The sequence below is a fragment of the Bactrocera oleae genome, chromosome 5 (assembly GCF_042242935.1).
Source record: "Bactrocera oleae isolate idBacOlea1 chromosome 5, idBacOlea1, whole genome shotgun sequence".
NCBI classification, from domain to species: Eukaryota; Metazoa; Arthropoda; class Insecta; order Diptera; family Tephritidae; genus Bactrocera; species Bactrocera oleae.
Genome location: NC_091539.1, coordinates 67,769,048 through 67,791,816, shown reverse-complemented (window position 1 = coordinate 67,791,816; position 22,769 = coordinate 67,769,048). Strand labels below are relative to the sequence as shown.

Genomic DNA, 22,769 nt, shown 5'->3' with positions numbered 1-22,769 from the left:
TTCCAAACACTTTGGTCGCGCGTCACAAGCGTAAATATGTGCATAAATTGAAAATCTAAAATTAGCTTCGCTTTGTGTATTCGTCCATTACCACGCGCGCCCACACGTCGGTGATGGTACGCGGCCTCTGTTTACTTTTGCAGCGCAAATATCGCACACTTGTTTGTTTTGGTTATGAGGTGTTGCCACAGAGTGTGTGTGTGTGTGTTTACAATTGCACACAAATTTAACGGCGTCGGCTGAGCAGCTTCCGTTTGGTGTTGGCGCTTAAGTAATATATGAAGTTTTAGTTAAAATCATCACTAAAAATTCGTATTACATAGTTGCAACATAATACAAAAATATGTCAATAAATCACAGCATTCATTGCATACTTCGTTTATGTTCTATATTTGTACCAAAAGTGACATAACCGCACTTTTAAAATTTTTTTAAATATTTTTAACAAACATATTTCTAAAGAAAGGCCAAAAAAAAATATTGAAAAAGAAAAGCAAAAATCGCGAATTATGCCTTGAAGAGGCATAAATAAATGAAATGGGTGCTGTCAAAGATTATCGAAATGCATGACAACAAACAAAATTTGAAGTGTGTGTGTCGCTGACTTTTGTTGTGAGATCAATTTTAGGTTATTGACAAATTGCTGGCTCAGAGAAAATAATTGTACGCAGACATATAGTATACACATATACATATATTTTACTTTATTTATGTTAATACAATATATAGAAAAAACACTTGAAATTCATAAAAATACAATAATTAAAAATTAATATAAGAAATATTGACGAATTAAAAGTTATATTAGAAGAAATTAAGATAAAAAAAGTTTTTTTTTTGATAAATTTAGTAATAAACCAAAACAATTCCGTTTTCGGAAATCAGCTTTCGAAAACGAAATTTTCGTTTCCGATATTCGGAACCAGGGCTTTGGTAAACTGTTTGCTTGAATTATTGTTACCAAAGTAACTAAGATAATATTAATTTTAATAATTTTAAGAATAATTAAATAAACTTTTTTATAGATCTTTAAAACACAGCTATAAAGAGTTACAGAACAGACTTTCATTTTTATTACATCCAAAAACTCTCCCGTTTTTTTATTAGAGGCTTTAAAAACCGTTTTCAAAATTAAAATTAAATTTAAAAAGACTTAATCTTAAATCATAGCAGGTTTCAACAGATTTCAATGGAATGAGTGTCTTAATTTTTTCTTGGTTTAAGAGAACTCTTTTGTGCTTGTCTTAAAGTTGGTATCTTCAAAAGACATGTACCATTTATTGATGAGATATAGTATTTTTAGTGAAAAGGTTTCGGTATTTCGGTAAAAATTTATAAAAAGGAACGTCTCGTGTTAATGAAAATTGCTTCTATGACCACTTAATTTTCCGAAGCTGGCCACCAAAGAATTTCCCTGAGTTTAGACTTCAAATAAATTGTGCTGGGCAGAAATTTAGCAAAACTATGAGAATAAAATCGCCGAAACTAGGACTTTTTTGAAGCCAAAGACAAATCGTACTAAAAAATTTAGAAATATGGCTACAACCGGCATTTCGCCTGTTTTTAACATAAGGTGCTAAGTAGTTTTCCTTCTTATAAACGCTCACATATCCATCTAAAATTCTTCAAAGCATAAGCTTTTTCAGTATTTTTAGGCGGAACACTGATTCAACAAACCCGGCGCTAATATGTATATTACGTCGACGGTTGAGTGATCAAGCTTTCTTCGTAAGAGAGCTAAGAAAAATACTCAATTTTAAAACAGTAAAGAATAGTAATTTTTCCTTAAAAGCAAAAGAGCAGAAAAAAATTCTATGAGATATATCACAAAATCCTCAACTCAACTAGTAATTGGTTTGTATGGAACATTACGAGGTATATAATTATAACAGATTAGTCACAAAGTTGCCTTAACCAGTCCACAAGTCCACAGTCTTTCACAACGCACGTCGACGTCCGTATAAGTACTTTTTGTATCGTGGATCTAGCAAAGTTACACCCTCAATACATCAAAACTAAATTAAATCCATAAAAGTATTAATACTTTATGCAGCTTGCAAATAAATTTTACCAAAAAATCCTCGCAGTTAATAAAAACAAACCGTTATCTCTAGGCGTCGCACAAAAACGCATGCTTTTTATTTATAGCATCGACGGAGACAGGGTTGCATTAAGTGCTGCTGCATTTAACCGACGATTTTACCAATATCGCCATACTTTTTGTGCTTCGATTTGTTGTACAACAAAAAAGCTGCGTTTTTCCACTTTTGCACTTGAATGGTGGAAGGCAAGCAACTGGCTTAAAAGTTTTGAATTTTATCGCCCACTCACGCACACTTATCTATAAAGTAGTGCAAATAATCTTGCTCACACACACGCGCACATGCGGCAAATTGTTGCATTCACTTAGCTAACGGAAGCGCTCGAGCCTCGCATGCCGAAAGTGAACGGACAGACCGGCCAGTTCAGCGGAGAGAAGAAGCGCTCAGCTACGCTACAACCTGTGGGCTTTTTACTTTTTTTTTTTTTTTGATTTTGTAAATGTGCATAGTAAAGCTTGAGCGAAACATTTTGCAGCGAGGAAATGAATTTAACAACCTCGAGGGATTTTACCGTTTTTTTTGTTTTTCGTGTCGGCTGCAAGTGCCGCACGTGCAATTGATTCTGCACATAATGCCTAGGTGGTGGTCTCCGTGGAGGTTTTCTGCTTCGTGAATATGTGGTGCATCCACATTTTTTATCTAGCAGATACATTTGCCCACCTACCTGCTCAGGATTTGAGCACTGTCTTGAATGAAGTGCACAATTTACTTCAGCGTGAGTGAAAAACGGTGCGCTTTTTTTGCTTTTAACGCTTTCCCCTCAAGCGCCACAAGTGTAGGGACAAATGAGAAATGCAGTTGAACATATTATTAAGAATATGGATGAGAACTTCAAATATGTTGGGAAGAAGAATCTCTCGAATATATACTAAAATTAATGGAGCTTAGTAACTGGTCCGTTATACCAGCAATTAAACTTCAAACTGGACTAAGTCAAAAATACACTAAAAAATTAGAACTACTCTAAACTCGCTCGCTATAACACTGAATCTTAGAATACGCTAGACTGTAGTAGTGAACTTATGATGACTAGATTGGTCTAGAAAGTGTATTAGACTGAAAAGTTACTTGACTAATTGATACAGAAAATAATAAAATGGGGAGTTGATTTGACATGCTAAAGACTGCATGGTTGTAGTATATACTAGAATCGACTAGACTGTACTAAATGCTGAAATCTAAATTAAACCACAGACTAGAGACTATTCTGGTGAAGACTGCACAGGTTTAGGCTACAGTAGACTACATACCAATTTAGAGCTAAGATCGAACAACTTATTTTAGACTAAAGGCCATTTTTGGTTACAAAGATACTTTGAAGCAGAAACTGTTCTAGACTAAAAACTCGAATGGACTCCAAAATTAATCTCTGTTCTAAACAATAAATAATACAGAGTTCGACAGTAGACTTTATATGAATATACATACTAATATGAGCTATTCTAGATTAGTCCAAAAAATAGTCTAAATTCAAAACTATAGTATGATTAAGGATTCGTTTTGTCTTAGAAGCTATTAATACTAGAGTTTAAACTATATCTGTTTTGTCTGAAGATTAAAGACTGAATGTGTATGGGCTAGATTTAATTTGAAACTAGATTACTCTAGACGAGAAGTAATAGGAGTGCTAAGAAGTCTAGTTTACTCTACTTTAAACAGCCCTACTAAACTCTTCACTGCTCGGCCACGCTCTAACAAATTATAATTCATTACTTACTTTAAAGTCCAGTAGAATATTCTAAATGATAATACTTCCTGCAATTTACAACACATTCCAAAATTTTTCATTTCACCTGCCTTTTAACGCCTCTTAAACAGTAAGCAAATATTTACGAATTTGCAGTGAAAAATATTTAAAATTCATTTAATGTCTTCACACACTAACACACTAACATACATGTGCTTCCGCCTGTAGCGTGTGTAATGTTTGGTAAGCATGGCAATCCTTTAAGGTATTCAATTGCTCGTTTATCACTTGAAATGCACTAACAAATGCCCAACAATGATTGATGATGCAACACAATGGTACTTTAAACTGTATTTCCAGCAATCTTTCGTTTTACCTGCTGATTGTATGTTGCATGCATTTTTCACCTTTAGCAACAACAAACGTAACGATAGATACGCTTGGGGATCCTTACATGGTATTTTCGGATTTGATTGATGGTTGTGCAAGGAAATATAAATGCGGTGAAGACAGCATTTAAGTGAAAAGCGCAAAAATTATAAATATTCAAAATAATTTAAATAAATATACAGGTGATTAGTATTGTTGATAGGCAGTTATTAAAATGTTCAGAAAAAAAAAAACATTTTTTTTTTAAATGCAAAGAAAATGCGTACACAGAATTATCTTCATATTTATACTCTCCGTATATATGTATAAAGCGAAAATATATTTTTCAATTGCATTTTCTGCACGTTACGCCCACTCATCTTGCAACTTCCGGCAACGTACTATGCCTAGGGTAGCAGCGTTCAAGGGGGCAGCACCATCGTTAATAGTAATATGAAGTGAATTAGCGGGGTAATAGATGTAGACTGTAACACCTGCGCTATTCTAAGTAATTCACGAAATACTTTCTACACTCTTTTATTAATTTCGCAGGCGGAAAGTGGGTCGGAAAGGGAACAAAAAATAAGCGAAAATCATTCTGCCTGACGCCGCATACAATGGAAGGTTTTTCATTATTATTATTTTTTTTTTGAATGCAAAGTTTACAGCGATATTAAATTATGAACGAGGGAGAAAAAATGGAAATGGAAATTAAAGTCTTTAAATTAAAAAGATTGAAAAAATAATGTATCATAAAAACATTTAAATAAAAATGAATAATAAATTTAAACAAGCAAGCAAAGCGAAAGTAATCGGAAGTCATTATACTTGTATTAGTGATATGTGATTTAGGCCACGGACCAATTTAAGTGATATTGAACACTAAACTACAATAGTCTTAAGAAATCTACTTATTTCCATTAAAATAACGCACACACATTTTCGGAATTAAGCTCAAGTATGTCCAATGTTATACGCTCACTTAATGTTAATAAGTTATATTACTTATTAACCGCTATATATATACACCATAAGGCCAGCTGAAGGCAGTTTGAAATTCGCATATTAGGTACATGGGAGCTAGGGGATATGTTTACCCGATTTTAACCACTTTTAGCATTACGACAATCATTACCATATAAAGATGCACTCTGAGTTTTATAAAGATAAATGGGCTAGGAGAGGTATTGGCTCGATTTTACGCATTTTCGGCATCACGACATATTGTTTTCAGAAATAAATGCTCTCTGAATTTCATTAAGGTGCCTCACGGATTGACCGATATTTTCGGTAATAAATGAGTCATAGGCATTGAGGTCCATATATTCGATATCTGGAAAATCGTATATCTTAAGTACACTTGGTGCTCTCGAGTGGCTCTCGATTTATATACTGTTAGCTAAAAGAATCATGTAGAATTTAAAATTGTGATATATGAAAAGTAACGTGAAAGTAGTATAGATAGTGTAACATTAGGACACAAATATAATATTAATAATAATACTTGTATTTCGTTGAATAGTTCCTGAGTTAAAGAATTTCGCCTAAAGGTGGGCGGTGCCACGCTCATTGCCCAATTTTTACATCGCTTCCTTTGGAAGCCTTAAGCTTCAGCCTAGCTGTAAAATTGTATGCTTCTCATGTATTTTTTTGTGAATTATCGCAGTTTTAGAAGTTTTCAATATAACCGTTATATGGGGAGTGAGCGAGGTGTAAAAAGAAATACACCTCAGTAAGTTTAGTCGGTATAACTTTGGTGGTTTGTGAGATATGTATATTAAGCGTAGGGTGGGATCACGCCCACTATTTTTAAATTTTCAGTCCAACTAAAATCATTTATATTTGAAGAAATCAAGCAAAACGAAATGGTTGATAATGGGATATTGACCATTATATCTGCCGCGAATGTGGGAAAACGGTCTGGTTACTAGTTTCAATTAAACGACGCTTCATGTAACACTTTGAAACCTACTTTTTATGTTCTGAAAAAAAAAAAATGGTTGCTCGAACTAAATAGAGCTGGCTTTTTGATGAATTTGACTCCGCCTGACTTTGTTTTGTGGCATTATTTGAAAGGCGAACTGTGCAACCTATGAATCATTTGCAAGTTCAAGGCAAATATTCGTACCGAGATAAAAGATTTCGCACCCTATATAAAGCAGAAAAAATCCCCAATATATTATATTTAATCGTAAGATATAACATAACATGAGTTCCATTAACGTTTATTGAGATATAAACACACATTCATTCTATTAATATTGTCTTAGTGAAGGACATGCGTAAAATATTACAAGTGTAAGTGAGTACGTATATATTTCAAGTGCTGCTCGTTATCTAACCCAGTTGCGTCATATTTGTGGTAACGAGCACCGACCTTGTCATCAACGCACTCTAGTTGCGGACAACTTTATCGACAATTTCATCTACTCCTCATAGCTAACGGCAACGTTGTCAAAGTTATCAAATATATGCATATATAGTATATATTTCCCATCTAAGCACCCCACAGTCATCCTTATGTATTTTACAATCTCATTGCCGAACGTTCTAACTTAATTTGGCTTGCAATTTATGCCATCAGATTATTATTTAATTTTTCTTTTATGAATTTCGTACGCGATCACGTCCTGCCTCAGCCGTTGCAAGACGACGGCAGCGCTCTTGCTTGACGAGGGGAGGAGAATTTACATTTCCTCTATCGCAACTACGTTGGCTGCCTTCCGCAGCACTACAAGTACACTAACCATTCGCTTAATTTGGTGTTTGGTGCGTGTTGAAATGGAATGTGCAACATTGTTAAAATTATTTGGTGCTGTTTCGTGGCGATTGCATTGCTTTCCTTTAATTTTCTATGTCCTCAAGGAAAAATAGTTAGACACAATTTTCTGAATAGCGTATCTATTTGCATACATATTGGATTCCATAATTATGAGCTTCCAAGGCACATAAACATTTAACTGTGTTTTTTGAAGGGAAATTAAATTTTTTCCCTCTTATTAAATTCAAATTTGATATTTTCAAATATTGATTATTATGAATAACCTGACAAATGGGGCTCTTAGAAAATTTAGGAAATATTATTTTTTCATTTATGACTTCCTTAATGATTTTTGTATCCTCAATAGGAGAAATGGACTTTGAGGTTTACGATTACATGTCAATTACTTGTGAATACATTTTCTACCGTTGTATTTCAGAACATATCATTTCATACACAGAAATGGGTATTGAAGATTACAATTACAACTTGGGTACTTGTGATTACGATTTTTATTGCAGTAATTTAGCAAATATTATTTTCATACACGACTTTCTTAATGATTTTCAATAGCAGAAATCGACAATCAGGTTAACGATTACATTTCGATTACTTATGATAACGATAACGTTTTAATTTAATTGGTTGCTATTCCATTGATAACAAAATTGAAAAATTATTGCTAACGATATTGTAATTATAATTATAATTCAATCATTACTGCAATTGTAATCCTTAAAGTTTTTTAATTACAACTAATGTAATTTGTAATGATTAAAAGTAATCACGTTCGTTTTTTTATTCATCATTATTTATATTTTTTTGATTACAGTATATTTATTTGGTTTCTCACGTATATATTTAATGACAATAATCATTTTCTAACAAATTACCAAATTACAAATATTTTAATCAAAACTACAATTATTAAATGTAATTAATTAATTCTTCAAGTTTTTAACTACAACTAATGTACTTATAATTATTAAAAATATAATCATTATTACAGTAATCATTACTTATATTTTTTGATTACAGCTAAAATATTTTATATCATTTATTTGATCACAAAAATCAACTGTTTAAATTTTCAGCATTACAAATATTTTAATCAAAATAAGAACTATGATTACCACTAAAATAATAATGTAATGAAATTTTAATCAACTAATTTGAAGGTAATCTTCAATAAACACAATTTTTATATATGGAAAGTACCGTTCAGGAGGATAACAGATCTCTAGCTTTGCTAAGCTTTCATCAGGTTAATACCCTCAAAGTTTTACCGAAACAAATAAGCCTCTTATTGAATACAAAACTCAAAAGAGAGAGAGAGAGAGAGTAGGGTCCCTTATACATGTATATGTAGTATAATTTTATATTGTGGCCGTTTATAAACCAAAACTTCACCCACATTTTGTTTATTATTTTTTCATATTTTAATATGTTCATTTAGTTCCGTGGATTAGTGAGGGATTTTATATAGCACAGCAAAGTTTAAACTTTTCTATGAAACCCTTGCTGTTTGCACAGTATTAAAACCGCTACATTTTCATATTTCCAAATCTAACGGAGCGCAATTATTTAAACTAATAACATTTATATTAAACTCCGTTGTAACACAACATTTGAACACTTCAACAAACGGCTTCTGCGTTCTGCATAAAAGTTTGTGCAAATATGCCACTTCAAATCTGTGCACAAATCCCCTGAAATATGCAACGAACTGTCATAAGCTGGGCAACAGAGCGCACGCTGTCACAACAACAAACGCGCACAAACTAGAGCTGAAGAGAGATAACAAAAAAGGATAATAATAATGTAGTTGTGAACGGAATTTGCATTTTATGAAATGCGAATAGTCTTCCGCAGCTAACTGTCTCACCGACGCGGCGCCAAAATATGCTCGTATTACAACGGTACATACAAATAAATATCTAGTTTTATTCACTTTGAAGCGCGTTGTTCTACAAACGACAGTCGCTGCTCGTGGCAACCTTGACAGATGGGCATAAATATTGTAGGCATAGCATACTTTTAAGCGCCTAACAGCAGGTGGCACAACTGATAGATTTATGCCGTCAACGTCTGTGGCATCGGCCGTAAAGTTAGTGAGCGGTGTATGAGGCGCGGCACGTGCGGCTGTCGCACTCTATAGGCATTGTGTCTGCTGGCTTGTTTAAAAATGGTATATCTTTATTATGCGAAACTGTTATGGTGATTTGTAGTGGCGTGCAAATTTTGACAAATCTATTGCTTTTATCATGATGGTGGATTTTCAAATAACGACGGAATGTGGAAGCAGAATATTTTTATTTGAGACATAATTGTAGATGCACATAGAGATAGATGTTGTAAAATGTTTCTGATTGTTATTGTTGTTTCTTTTTGTTCGAAATTTTGTATTCTACGAGTATATTGCTGCAGGGCTTTGTGTTCTATTTTCAAGTTACTTTGGCAGACGATTTTTTTAAAGTTTGGTTCCCTAAGAATGGTGATAAATATTTAAATGAAATAATGTATATACAAAATATATTTGAAATTATTGTTATATACTTCACTGATGTTTTTAAAGACTTAGGCAAGGGAATGCTTCATTGAGCAAGATTACTTCTAAAACCAAAAACAAAAGTTCTTGGTTGTTTAGCAATACTTATATCTTATAGGTAGAATAAGTATTAGACATGTTTCGGCATTAAATATAAAAACTATTTAAACAGGTGGCAACTCTGTTGAAACATATTTTCTGGTTTATGGCTTAAATTGAGTTAATATTTTTTTTTTACAAATATTGCAGTATTATTGGTTTCTAAATATTTTGACTTACAATTTTTAAAAAGGTGACAACACTAATTTTTTCAAACAAATGGCAATCCGTCCAAAAATTGAAGAAATTATTAATTTTAATCTGTTTAGTTTGATCGCCTGATAATATTATTTTATTTTATAGACTTCATAAATATTGGGGATATTTGGGAATAAGGTATAACAAATTTTAAACAGGTGGCAACTCTTTGCCTAAATATGTTTTGTTATAAGGTTTAATTAAACTTTTTTTTACAAGTATTGCTATATGCTTTATTGCTTCCAAAATATTTTGACTTACAACTTTTAAAAACACGGTAACACTATCAAAATTTTTTTTTTAGAAATATAAGCTTTATAAAGTTCTTCAGTTTAATAGCTTTATTTTAATGTTTCTTTATTTTAACTATTTCTACAACATAAAATTTGCAAATAAGTGGCAACCTCTTCAAAATTTTAAGGAAAAAATTTTAAAACTATAATAATTATATATATATGAAATTTTTCCTAAAGCTAGTTTAATAGCTTCGCAAATTTATAGAATTAAAAATTTTAACAGGTGGCAACCGTTTGAAACATTTTTCAATAAAAGTTTTGTAAACCGTTTCAATCTATACCATTCCTTTTTCTTATAATTTTCTTACTTACAAATTTGCAATTTAATTTTATTAAAACTTTTAACAGGTGGCAACTGTTTGAAAAAAAATTGTTCTTTGTAATTTTACTTAAATCGACGCAGTTTATGATATTGCTTTTCTTATATATATATTTATTTTACTAAGAAATTCCAAACTGGTGGCAACACTTACACTTTTTTCTTTTAAACTTCTTGAGCATTACAAATAGTAATCCAAAAATATTTGTATGCAAGCACGGCAAGCCGTAAACAAAATATACACATATGCATCAATATTCGTTGCCATACGAGTTCACGACTCCCCCTATGTATTTTTCTTCAATTTTATTAACATTTGTACAATGCCTTTACTTTACTAGCGCACCAGCTTAAGATTTTTCTGCTTGAAAAAGCATGAATTCCAGCTGGTTCGTTCACAAAAGCGCACAACAAATACAAATGGACAAAGAATAAGTTTTTGGCGGCGAAGAACTGCAGTTTTTTCAAAGCAAATATGCTTCCTTGTTATGAATAAGAAAATGCAACTGACGCTGATGCCAGCGGGTGTTATATGTGTATATCCGCATTTTTACAGCGCTCTCGAACTATTGTCTGTCTATCAGCGCTGTCATTTTCATTATTAGAGCCACCTTTGTCATGGCTTGTAATCAGAGCCGTCATCGATCCTTGTCTCAACTGTGAAAATAAAAACGTAAGCTGCCTGGAATATACACACCTACAACTTACACTCTCGCTACCTCATGCGCTAATATGTCTTACAGCGTTCCGCTTGCGTTCACTCTACCCCAGCGCATTGCTTTGGTGTCTTAAATCCCCTGCCGAAGCTTAGTGAATGTGTGGGCTTTAAATGTGCATCATATTGACAGCCCGTCAGCGTTTACCCTCCAGCGCAGAGCACTCATCATTTTAACAATTCACTCTTCATATCGGCATTTACCTCTGCTCATTCACCACCCTCGCACTTGCTTAGCCATCGAGGTGTATTCGTAACATTCGGCGGCTGTAAGCACCAGCACATCGGCAACATTGAGTCCAATAATTGTGATTGCCATTAATATACCATATACTGTACGTGCGCGGGCTACACACATATTCCCATGTACACCCACATATACACATACATATACACGAGTTGGCATATAAACAAATTGATTTGGCAGTAAAGCAGGCGAAAGGACGTGCTTTTCTCTTGAAGACAGTCGCTCGCTCCATGGCGCTGTAAGATTGTGTCGCCGTTCGCATGCAAATAAGGTGAAGAAATGCGTTAACAGCCGCACAACCGACAGAGAGACAGCAAGACAGCGGTGGCAGTGGCAGTGGCAGCTGATCATATCAACGTCGCGGCGTATCAAATTTAATGGCTTTTAATGCTTTTATATGATTCGTTTTTGGTGCGCGTTGTTCTCTTTGTTGTTGTTTACATCTTTAATGCAGAGGGTGCGAATTTATGCATATTTGAATTTTATTTATTCCGTTATTTTTGATATGTAAACAAGTTTTATCGCTGTTTGATGTTGATTTTCACAGTTGACTTGCTTTTATGAGTTTTCATGTAGTCGCGTAAGAATGAGATATTAAATGTAAGCGTAAAAGCACAATACAAAGAAAAAGTGCTGTGAGGGTACTTTTCTGAATCAGCGCTTGTCATCGCTGTAGTTTTTATGAACTCTTATATTTTATTATGATATTAGACTACCTTGGCTGGTTACTTCAGGGAAGGTGGCGAATATTATGGGAGGGGGATTCGCAAGAGGGTCGGATTTACGTAAGTGAATGCAACTATATTCAAAACTGGTTTTAGTGTTTTACAAAATAATTTTTAGAGCCATATTTTATACTGCTACAATAACAACCATTATGTAATACTAAAACAACTTCTTACAGTTTTGTGATTGCTTGACTCAATATTGTTTCGGCACGTGTCAAATATGGATACCAACAAAGAGAAAACTTACCGAAATAATACGAGCAAAACCACCAGTGTGGGAAAGAAAATAAATTTTTTACTGACTCCGAGAAGCTGTACTTCATCTGCAGAAAAACACATATCCTTGTCCACGCTCTTATATAGATTTTCACTAGTCTCACAGAAGTCTGTTGAATAATATTTAATAAAACAATCAGACTAGCGCATTCCAATTAGAGAACGAGGTTGACAGAAAGAGCATAATATTTTCTTGCAGAAAAAATTTCTTGAGAAAATAGTCTACAGCAGCCAATATGGGAATGTAAAATTGTCATAGTGAGAACTCTATTTAAAGTTATTTCTATGAGGTTCATTAAGTACTAAAAAAAAGGGAGAAAAAATTTGTATTTTAGAATCTTAAATAACTAATACTCCGTTATTGACTCTTTTGAAAAATTTAAACTTCTTACTTATTTTTAAACAAACAAACGACATACTAATATGAAACTACAATAAACCACTAAAAACAATCAAATGCCACACTGCGTATACGTAACATTTAACATCGCATTCGCATTAACTGAACTATAAAATATGCGCATATGACTCGCAGGTATACATGACTCCTTCGCAACCATAAAATATACAACAACATACCAAATAATATGTCACATGCAACAGCGAAAAAATCGCAAGGAAATTTCGCACTCAGCTAATCCAGAAAATTATTTTACTTACACAGTTAACACGCGCACTTGACATGCCACATGAGGAGGAGTCAATAACGATACCACCAAAGAGGAGTTGGACAAAAAATTAGCGCACACATACATATGTGTATATATATGTATAGTTATAATATATGTATGCATATATATGGAACCAACTTGGTGGTAGTTGCAAGCAAAATATGGCAGATAGCAAGTCACCATAAAGATGAATTAGAGAGTTTACTGCTGAGCGTGGGTGGGGAGCTCGAAAACAAACGCTACTGCAACCACTGCAAAAATTGTATGAAGTCTGCAGCTCCGTAGAGGCGCATAGTAAAGGGAAACTGTTAAAAAATGTGTCAGCGTGGGAGATTAAAAATAGCTGCATGGCTTCAATAAACAAAGAGTGTGCTACACTTGTGTGTGTATGGTGTGTAAGTGCTCATATGCCTGATATGAAAAGCTTAGGCAGTCAGCAAGAGCATATGAAATGCTGCTCCACTTTCATAACCAAATAATAAAGAAAGTCTGCTAAGTCAAGCAGCAGTGCAAAGACAATAAGCAGATGCTGACAAGCAAATCAAGCAAATATGGCAACAAAAGCAAGGAAAAGAGGAAAACTTTAAGCCAAGGCAGAAAATAGAAAACAAAGAGTCACGTGCGACATGGAAATAGAAGATTCACCAAACAACCTGGAATTATTTATGTGGTTGTGTGCATAGTTAGGCAACCAACACTCCATCAGATCTAGGCAGGTTTGACAAAGAGCTACATGAAATGAGAAGACTTATGCAGCTTGACGTCATAACAAGCAGATAAACTCTTTCCGACTTACCTTGGCTTGTCTTATTGAACTGACTGACTGTCGGGTGGAAAAGAAAGGTGAAGGAACTGAGCTTAACCGAAGGACTACAGAGTTATACACATATACATAAGTATATGTATGTATATTAGGGTTTTATATTATTTGCTCTAAATCATTTTACTTTTCGTATGCATCTAATATGGGTTTTTTGATCTTGCGCATTAAATTTTTTTATCTCCAAATATGTAAAATTACAACTTTGTAAGAAGAATATTCGAATATTAAATTTTGCGCTCTACAAATAAGGTCTTATTGGTTTTTTCCATAAAAGCATTCATTTAACAGTTATACGCAGTTAAAGTTTTGCATCAAATGACCTGAACATTCATACAAGTGAATGATAAATTCTGTGTTGCTCATACAACATGGTGTACATTCACAGTACAATGAGGGAGGTATAACTTTAACAGCGCATAACTTTTAACGCAATGTTTTTATAGCAATGTTTTATAGCATTTATAAAAGTGCAAAAGTTTTGTATTGGAATATGCTCTCTTCAAAGGTTTAGGATTATTTTTTTAAAACATCCACTGTTACGAGTATATACCATACAAGGAAAAAGTAGGATTTAGATTAATATTGAAAATCAAGAACTTGCGTACGTCGCATACCTTTTAAGCTGTTGCATTGCTTTTGTCCCGAGCTTTGAGCGCGGTGACCGAGTCAAAAATTTCGTAACGGAAATAAACCTAATACGATCACAAAGTATGCGCAACAAGTTTGCATATTTTTAGGCGTATTTTCGCATATTTCAAGCGAAATAAATCTATTGAAGAGCAGGGTTAAAATAATAATATTTAAAATACAATTTCAACATCAACTTCGCTGATAAAATCAAAGAAATTGACAACTTTTACTTTCGAAAAAAATGAATTTTAAAATGATTAATAATTCACAAGAATCCGCAACGAAATGTGGGACCACCATTGAAGCGGTATTTTGCTGATATTTGAAGATATCAACTCTCAAACTTATGTTTCTTAGTTTAGTTACCATAAACCGATAGTTTCACTGATAACAATTCTTGAATATCCTACATGTTTGGTAAGATAATAAACATATTTTAAACAATATAAACTTTTCATTTTTTCAATAAAATAAAACAATTTGTTTATCGGACGTTTGCAAAAACAAAAAAAATAAACAACTTGGGAAATAACGCACACCCTAATATGCATATACACAAGAGTACATAAGCTAATGCTCTATTTATAAGCGGCTCGCGTAAGCACGAGCCAAATTAATTCCTAGAAATTTCGCTGTTCCAAATCTGCTGTTTATACACGTGCCTACTCCCCACTCCTCTGCTCTGCCACTCTCACTCGACTGCAGAGTGCTTTTGTTTTTGCCTTTTTGCTTGGTACAAGTGCTTTTGTATTTGACAACGGCACACTTGGTGATGCGCACGGGAAGAGCATAAATTAATTAAACGCAAATTCACCACATTTAATTAATGTGTAATGCACGTGACATGCCGTACAACTACAACATAAGCCGCTAAAGCCATGACTCACAATCATTATAGTCATTAATGTCCTCATACAAGCGAGCACAAGGAACTAATCTGAACTAACTTTGGCATTTGTATGCTAAACCGAAGGCGGTTAAAGCTTTGCCGTGATTACCTGGTGCGTGGGTTACTGTTTGAGTGTGGTGATGCGCTAGCGATTTGCACATCGAGCAATTGAGTATAATTTTACATACCATACAAAATGAATAGCAAACTTAAGAGTTGTAAAAAATTTTACAGTTTAATAAATGAAATAGTTAAACAGGGTTGCCACTTACAATTGTTTACACATCAAAACTTAAACTAAAACAAAATAATACAAAATCATGCCGATTAAATAGGTTAAAAAGATTTATGCTGAAGATATTTTTAAAAAGTGTTACCACCCACTTAAAATATTTTTGGTGGGTTGCCGGCCGTTTGAAAATTTTTAGACCATAATACAAAATTGGCATGAAACTAAAAAGGTTAAAAAAATAAAGTTATGTTGGGGCTATTTTCGATTAGTGTGTTGCCACTCTTAAAAAATGTGTTTAGATGTTGGGTTGCCAACTATCTGAAAATTTTGAAACCATGAAATTAATAACTTAAACGAAGTCTTACATTATTAGTAGCAAAGTAAAGAGATTTAAAAAAAGATTTTTGTTTGAAAAAGTTTGGTTAGAGTGAATGTTTGTACCACATTCCTAACTGAAGTACTGCATAAAGACAGGCTACTCCAAAAGAAAATAATATGAAAATGATCGTCCTACATAGAACAGAAAAATTAGGGGTTTTACTAAGCTAGTGTTCGGAATTTTGTCCCAACGACATTGACTAATTCCCCTTTTTTTCAGTTCATAAGTTTCAACGAAGACCAATTTTCGACAGAGAGAGCTTGTATCTTTATTACTAAAAAAGTTTCTTTTTTCTCTTCGAACCAGTCCTGGGTAGTAATATGACTTGACTCCGCCGAGAGTGCTATCGAATTTTTCTTTAGTCGAATTCGGTCCAAATATCACCGATACTAAAGAATATATTGGCGATTGTCTGTCGGTTCCAGACCACATATTTCTTAATCGGTTAAATTTTTTCGTAAAAGCTTTTTAATTGCTTTCTAGAGCAACCAGCCGTTCTAACTAGTTAAACCAAACCAACTCTTATTTCTTCCTAAGCAACAACAAAAGATGAGAGAGACAATCTAACTACGGATTATAATAAGCACAGAGGGTATGTAGTTGAGGCAATTACTTCCGGCACTCAGCACTCGTACATTGCTTAATTCCATTTCAAGTGCGCTCGAGACAATAACAAAGTTCCTTAACAATAACAACAACAATAATGCGTTATGATAAAAAATACGTCGTATTCATTACGACCGCTGCCGACGTGCCTGTAACGGAGCTGAACGGCCTAGTAACAGTAAAAGCACTGCAACAACTACTAGTACTAGAATAGAATAGAACAGAAGACCTCTTGGTAATGAGAAAAAGAATAACTGCAATGCTCCCAATAATAATAAAGACGAATCCGAAGTAATTTGCATAACAAAACAAAAAGGCCAACGCCAAGAAAGTTAGACTCGTAATGTCATCAACAATTTCCACATGCGGACGAGTGAGAGGTTAATGGCAAGACAAGTGGCGAAATGGTAGGCGCACAACGCAAAAGTAATCATAGAAAGTGAAGCCGAGCAACGACCACCAAATGCGACAACCGAATTTATGGCAGAGCGCGACCCGAAAATAAAAAGTTGTCGTAGGAGAGTATTGAAGCTACAGTTAGTCATACATATCAACATAACGGCATCTAGCACGGTGCTGACGGTAGCTCTGAGTATTATATACATATATTACTGTTAGCCAACTTCTGCACTGCATACAGATTATATTTATTTGTGGGGCGACACTTGTGCGCTGCCAGCGTTCGACTCGCAGAAACTTGTGGCAATCCTTAAGTAAACTTTTTATTAGCCTTGGTAGTGCTGCTCGCCACTTCTGTCGCATGACAAATAAACATAAAACGGCGGACCCATGGACGTCAACAAGCTAAAGACTTAACTACTGTGGGTGCACGTTATTTTTGTTTTTGTACAAAACAGCCGCAGCAAGCTGAGCAGCTAAGCAGTAAGTCAAATATGTGTGCTATGCGCGAAGGAGGCCGTTAGCAAACGGTGGCAGAAGAAAAATCATTCATGAATGAATTAGTCATAGCAATCTTGGCCTACTGTGACCTCCCCGCTGGCTTTAAAAAGTTGTGTTAAATTTGTTGAAAAAATTCTACATTGACATAGAGAAGTTCTTCTTTATAATTTCGCGCTATCTTCGCGAGATTGTTGGAAAATTGAAGTGAAGGTTAATATTTTTATGTTCAACGGAGCTGAAAAAGTTTTAATGGCGTAAATAAAATAATGGTAGAGAATAATCGGCGCTGAACGAAAAATAAATTTACCGAGCAAAGGCGAGGAGCTTATACTATGATTTACATTAGTGCTATTACACCGCTAAAGTTATTTACTTAGAAGAAGAGTAATAGAAGTTTTAAACTCAAAATAGTATATAAGGACGTTTAGAAAATACTCATAGATAATGAATTTCTACGATCGTCTTTGCTCTCCCGCTAAGCGACGAAATCTTACCTTTCGCCTCTTTGGGCAGCAAAACATTTAAACTTTTTTGAAAGTCATTTTCTAAGGAGAATGTTTTAAAATTATGATGGAATACAAACTTTGAGAAATATATTGAATTTTTCTTCTCTCTAAGAGATATACCCGATATACATGCCTAATGATATTAGAACCTGAGGTTAGGTAAAAAACACAATTTGTTCAAAAAAGGGTTCGAACTTATAAAATAAAGCTTTTAGTCTTCTTATACAATAACACCGTTATCCCATTATGCTTATTGTAAATCGCAATCTGTAAAATAAGCAGAGAGAATCTGACTACGGCTCTTTTGTTCTACTTTATGTGGAGGTTAGATGCCTATCATTCCCCAACGATTTCAGCTGCTCATCTTCAGAATAAAAATTCCTTCATTTTATAATATTTCCATTAATATTGTTTTTTTTTCTTCTTTAAATATAAGCAAGGAATCCGATTAAATACTTTATAACCTTAAATATGGTATATATGTGAAAACATATACATTTATCTTAAAGAACGAAGACAGTGGCGATTATGTTACCCAGCTGGGCGTTACGACAGTCAGGGAAGGTAATTGCTGTGCACTTAAAGAAACCCAAGCCCACCAAGTGCGGCACTTGACTCGAGCGTCAATCGACATTGTGCGCCCGCCACATTGGCACAAGGCAATCAAAGCGACCGCGTGGCGGTGGAAACCCTTTAGGAAATATTTTAGTTAATGACACTAAATTTAATACCATTTATGGAGAGTAGTATATCCTTCACATAGACGGTTATATCAAATAGTTTTCAACAATGCGCAAGTTTGTAGATAAAATATTAACAACAGGGAGTTCCAATAGAAAAGGTTTAATAAAAAGTATAAGAAAACCAACCAAAATGACTTGGACCTACTTAATTCAATATTTGGAATGCGCACAGAAAATTTGTATGGTACAAAAGTCTACACATAGTCTTCATAGGCGTTGATTGGCGGCGCTTAAAGTAATTTAATTGATTCCAATAAAATAATAAAAATTATATTAAATTAAAAATTCAACACCATTATATTTCAAGAAACGAATATCTTTCAAATAATTAAAAATAAATATCCGAACAGCCTAAACACCCGAAACTTCAATAAAAACCAACCTAGAAATTAGTAATTCCTACAGCGCTACCATGTAGCTTACTTTAACGCTGCTGCAACAGCGCCACAATGAAGAAGAAATAAAAATGTGTGGCAAGAACCTTTAATTTATTTAATATGCATACATATACAAAATAGCTGTAAGCGTGTAAAGGTGTGAGCTGGTGTGTGTTCTTGTATACAATAGATGCTCTCTCATAGACACTACTAGTTCATGAATTACGTGTGCGCGAGTGTGAAGCGCGTGATTTGCATAATTTAAATTATGCACAATATGCAAATATGAATACATAAAAAGCTTTTATATACTATACAAGTATTATATTAAATTATACGCCCCTTCGCTGAACAATCTGAATGGGGCGAGCGTTGTCGTGTGCAAGTAATACATTCTGTGTGGCTGAGAGGTGAGTGGAGGCTGTAGCATGGCTTTTAATTTGCTAATATTTTAAATTATGTTAAATAGAATGGCGAAAAGTGTAAATATGAAGGTAAAATATTAGTTCAAAATTCAAACGGACAATGTGGGGTCATATGGCTCTGCTTAGTAATATGTATGCAAATCTATGTCCACACGAGTAAAATCATTTCTAATGAAAATGTGAAATTCCGCAAAATACTTTGAGCTAAAATACATAAATTTCATTGCATATTTAAAAATTACACTGTGAAACAATTTTTTTTAATATATTTTTTTTAAATGTTTCGGTTTTTGTAACTAATTTTTTGGTTTTTTATTTTAAAAAATCGAAGCATATTTATTACAATTATGAATTGAAAAGGATAAAATTCAGATATTATGGATAACCGATAAAGAAACTAACTAAACCGCGGAAACTATCTGCATATATTATCCATAGATTATGCCATAAAATGTTTAAGATTCAGACAATACGAATGAACGATAAAATTCTTATCAGCATAATATTATGCATAGATTATCCGTTAAAACGGATAAAAGTCGAATATCATGGATAAGCGTGTACAACTTTTGCGGAAACGGATAAAGCTCGGATAATATGGATAACTTGTAAATACGTTGACGTTAAAATTTATGGATATCCAGTTAAAATATATCCGCGTATAGCGTATTTAAATTTTTTGCTTAAGTCTATGAATATTCAGCTTATCCGGATATATGAAAATTCCTTATCTGCAAGCAATATCGCATACAAAAGTTAAAGATGTAGATAAATTTCATCTTCTTTTCCTTGCCCTATGACCTTTCAATTTTGAATACCAAACAAAAATTTACTAGCAAAATTTTTAAAAATGTGTTGACTAGTGTAAAATTTTTTTTTGTATAATTTTCTATTTTGAGCTAACGGCTAGCAAATTTAATTAATTTTAGCATTAGCAAAAGTGCGGTTACCAAACAAAACGGCTGTCATGTACAATGTACGAAAGCGTTTTCACAAATCCGAAGCATATTTTGGCACATGAAATTCGTGTGCTTATAAATACAAATTACCGGTCGCATAAATCTTTTATCATTAACTTGTGCGATTAATCAAAGGCTATTAAAATTTATAGCTGCAAGAACAATTAAAATTATTCCGTTTAATATTTGGAGCATTTGCAAAATAAAATATATTTAATTTTCTCCCCATTTGCTTACTCTCTCTCTTTCTAGGTCATCGAGGAGCGTATTGTACATATACCCTATGTACCAGTGCAGCCGGAACCTTACAATCAACCGTCGGGACACGAATTAAAGCCGCGTCCGGTGGGTGAAGAGAATGGTGTGATCGTTTTTAATTACAATCCCGTTAGCGCTGTCAATTACGTAAGTATACATATCGTATAATCCTATATTTTCGATAAGAGTATATTTAATTTGTTGAACTGTGACGTTGAAAGTCGTGATTAATAGCCACAAAGTAATGCTAAATCTTTGAATGACGTTAAATATTAAAAGCGTTGCTTGTAGTTTGGCATTGAATATTTTTTTATAGCTCAGGTTGCACTTTCACTTAAAATTTATTTCTACAAAAGTGTTTTGTCTTAGAATTTGTTTTACTTGTATAAATTTACTTATGTTCTTCGGATAATTTTATTTTTTGGATTTTCAAAGAGGCTCGAGCTCCAGTATTTCTCATCGGAGTTTTCGAACATTTTTGATATTTCTAAATCAAGTCTTTGGTCTTAGTTATTTTGGTTTGTCAGTTTCAAATCCCGAAAACTTCGGATTATAAAAGTTGCCTGGTATACGAAGCTATGCTACTAACCTAACAATAAGGTCATAACTTACTACTGCCCTGAAGATGTCGGTCCCTTCATATATAATAACTGCCAATTTCGCAAACAATAAAATATCAAATTTTGTGTACACATATACGGCACTGATTTTCGGTTTTTGGTAAGTTGTCGCGAAAAACTTCAGAAAAATCAATTCGGAAGCAAGGTCAGCTGTTGAAATCAAGCTACAAGATATATAAAATTTTATTAGATAGAACTATGGTACTTTATTATAAAAGAGAGGCAAAGAGGTTTTGACTAACAAAGTTCTTCATTCCAATTTTTCGTACTGTGTTCTCTTATATTATATCGGCGAGCCTGGTACAACTTGAAGAGTATTTGACAGTAAAAACTTGAAACTCAAGTGAAGTTTGGAATCTTTTTTAACTTCGACGGCGATACATAATTTTATACAAGGTACTTATTACCTTTCCGAGAGCATACGAAAACCAATCGTTTCCAGCCGTTAACTCAATAATAGAATTCTAATTACAAAAAGAAACGATAAATAGATTTCTGGAACCTAAGTATTTTGACTGGTAAACGATATGTTTTTTTTAATCAAAGATATGGTTTTTTGGACAAGAAATAAGTTGTCCGAAGGTGGAAGTCGAAGCGGCTATTACGAAGGAAAGAACTGGACTTGTCAAGGAAAATTTCGAAATATTATTCTACAAGAGTACAAGTATACTTACTAGTTAATCCCCAACCATGAAAGGTTACAGGGGTTCGCTTAAACTGTAGAGGTTTAGTAAACGCTTTTTCCACCTTTGATTCTTTTGCTAGACTTGATCGATCTTTTTCGGGACGATCGATTGCTATATGAATAACTGTGGAGCCTGCGAAGCATAAGGGCATATAGCATGAAGCTTAACTGCCTAAGTTTTTATATGCATGAACTCTCTCGGAAGGCCGACTTTGTCTTAAGACCAAGGAGACAGCAGAGCACATTCTGGCTGTACGAATACGCAGAGGTCTTATTATTGGACCAATTAATACTAAGGCACAAGAAGCTCTAATTTGAAAGTCAGTTATTGATTTGAGTCTTAAGAATCTTAAGAATCTTAAGAATAAAGCAAAACAAACGTTCGAATCGGCTGCAAAACAATCGAATTTTAATTCTTATTTCACGAATCATTCCTCAAGTACGCCGAGCTTTTCCAAGTTCTACGACTTTGCAGCTCATTACATATATTATATGCATGTGTATTAGTGGCGCTGGTGGCGCCAAATGCTGATGTAGACTGTTGCAACAGCTGCCACTAATTAGCCAACGGTTCAATAAACTGTAACAGCGCTCGGCAAATATGGCTCGAAAAATCTATTAAATAATTGGGCGCCCATTCAAAGTGTAAGTGTGTGTGTGTGTATGTGAACAGACAATAGAATTTCAGCGCGTGCAAATGGTGGCACCTACATTTCGGTGT

General features: G+C 33.9%; 2 protein-coding genes across 11 annotated transcripts in view; one reads left to right on the top strand and one right to left on the bottom strand.

The window, feature by feature from the left end:
- Nadsyn (NAD synthetase) overlaps positions 1-22,769 on the bottom strand; it is a 127,809-nt gene that overhangs the window by 75,331 nt on the left and 29,709 nt on the right. The window lies entirely within an intron of this gene.
- Nna1 (Nna1 carboxypeptidase) overlaps positions 1-22,769 on the top strand; it is a 115,742-nt gene that overhangs the window by 63,832 nt on the left and 29,141 nt on the right. For all 7 annotated transcript variants that reach the window (XM_070110344.1, XM_070110345.1, XM_070110343.1 and 4 more), the window contains exon 3: positions 20,738-20,890. In XM_070110344.1, the coding sequence (XP_069966445.1) occupies positions 20,738-20,890 (153 nt within the window). The remainder of the gene's footprint in view (positions 1-20,737; positions 20,891-22,769) is intronic.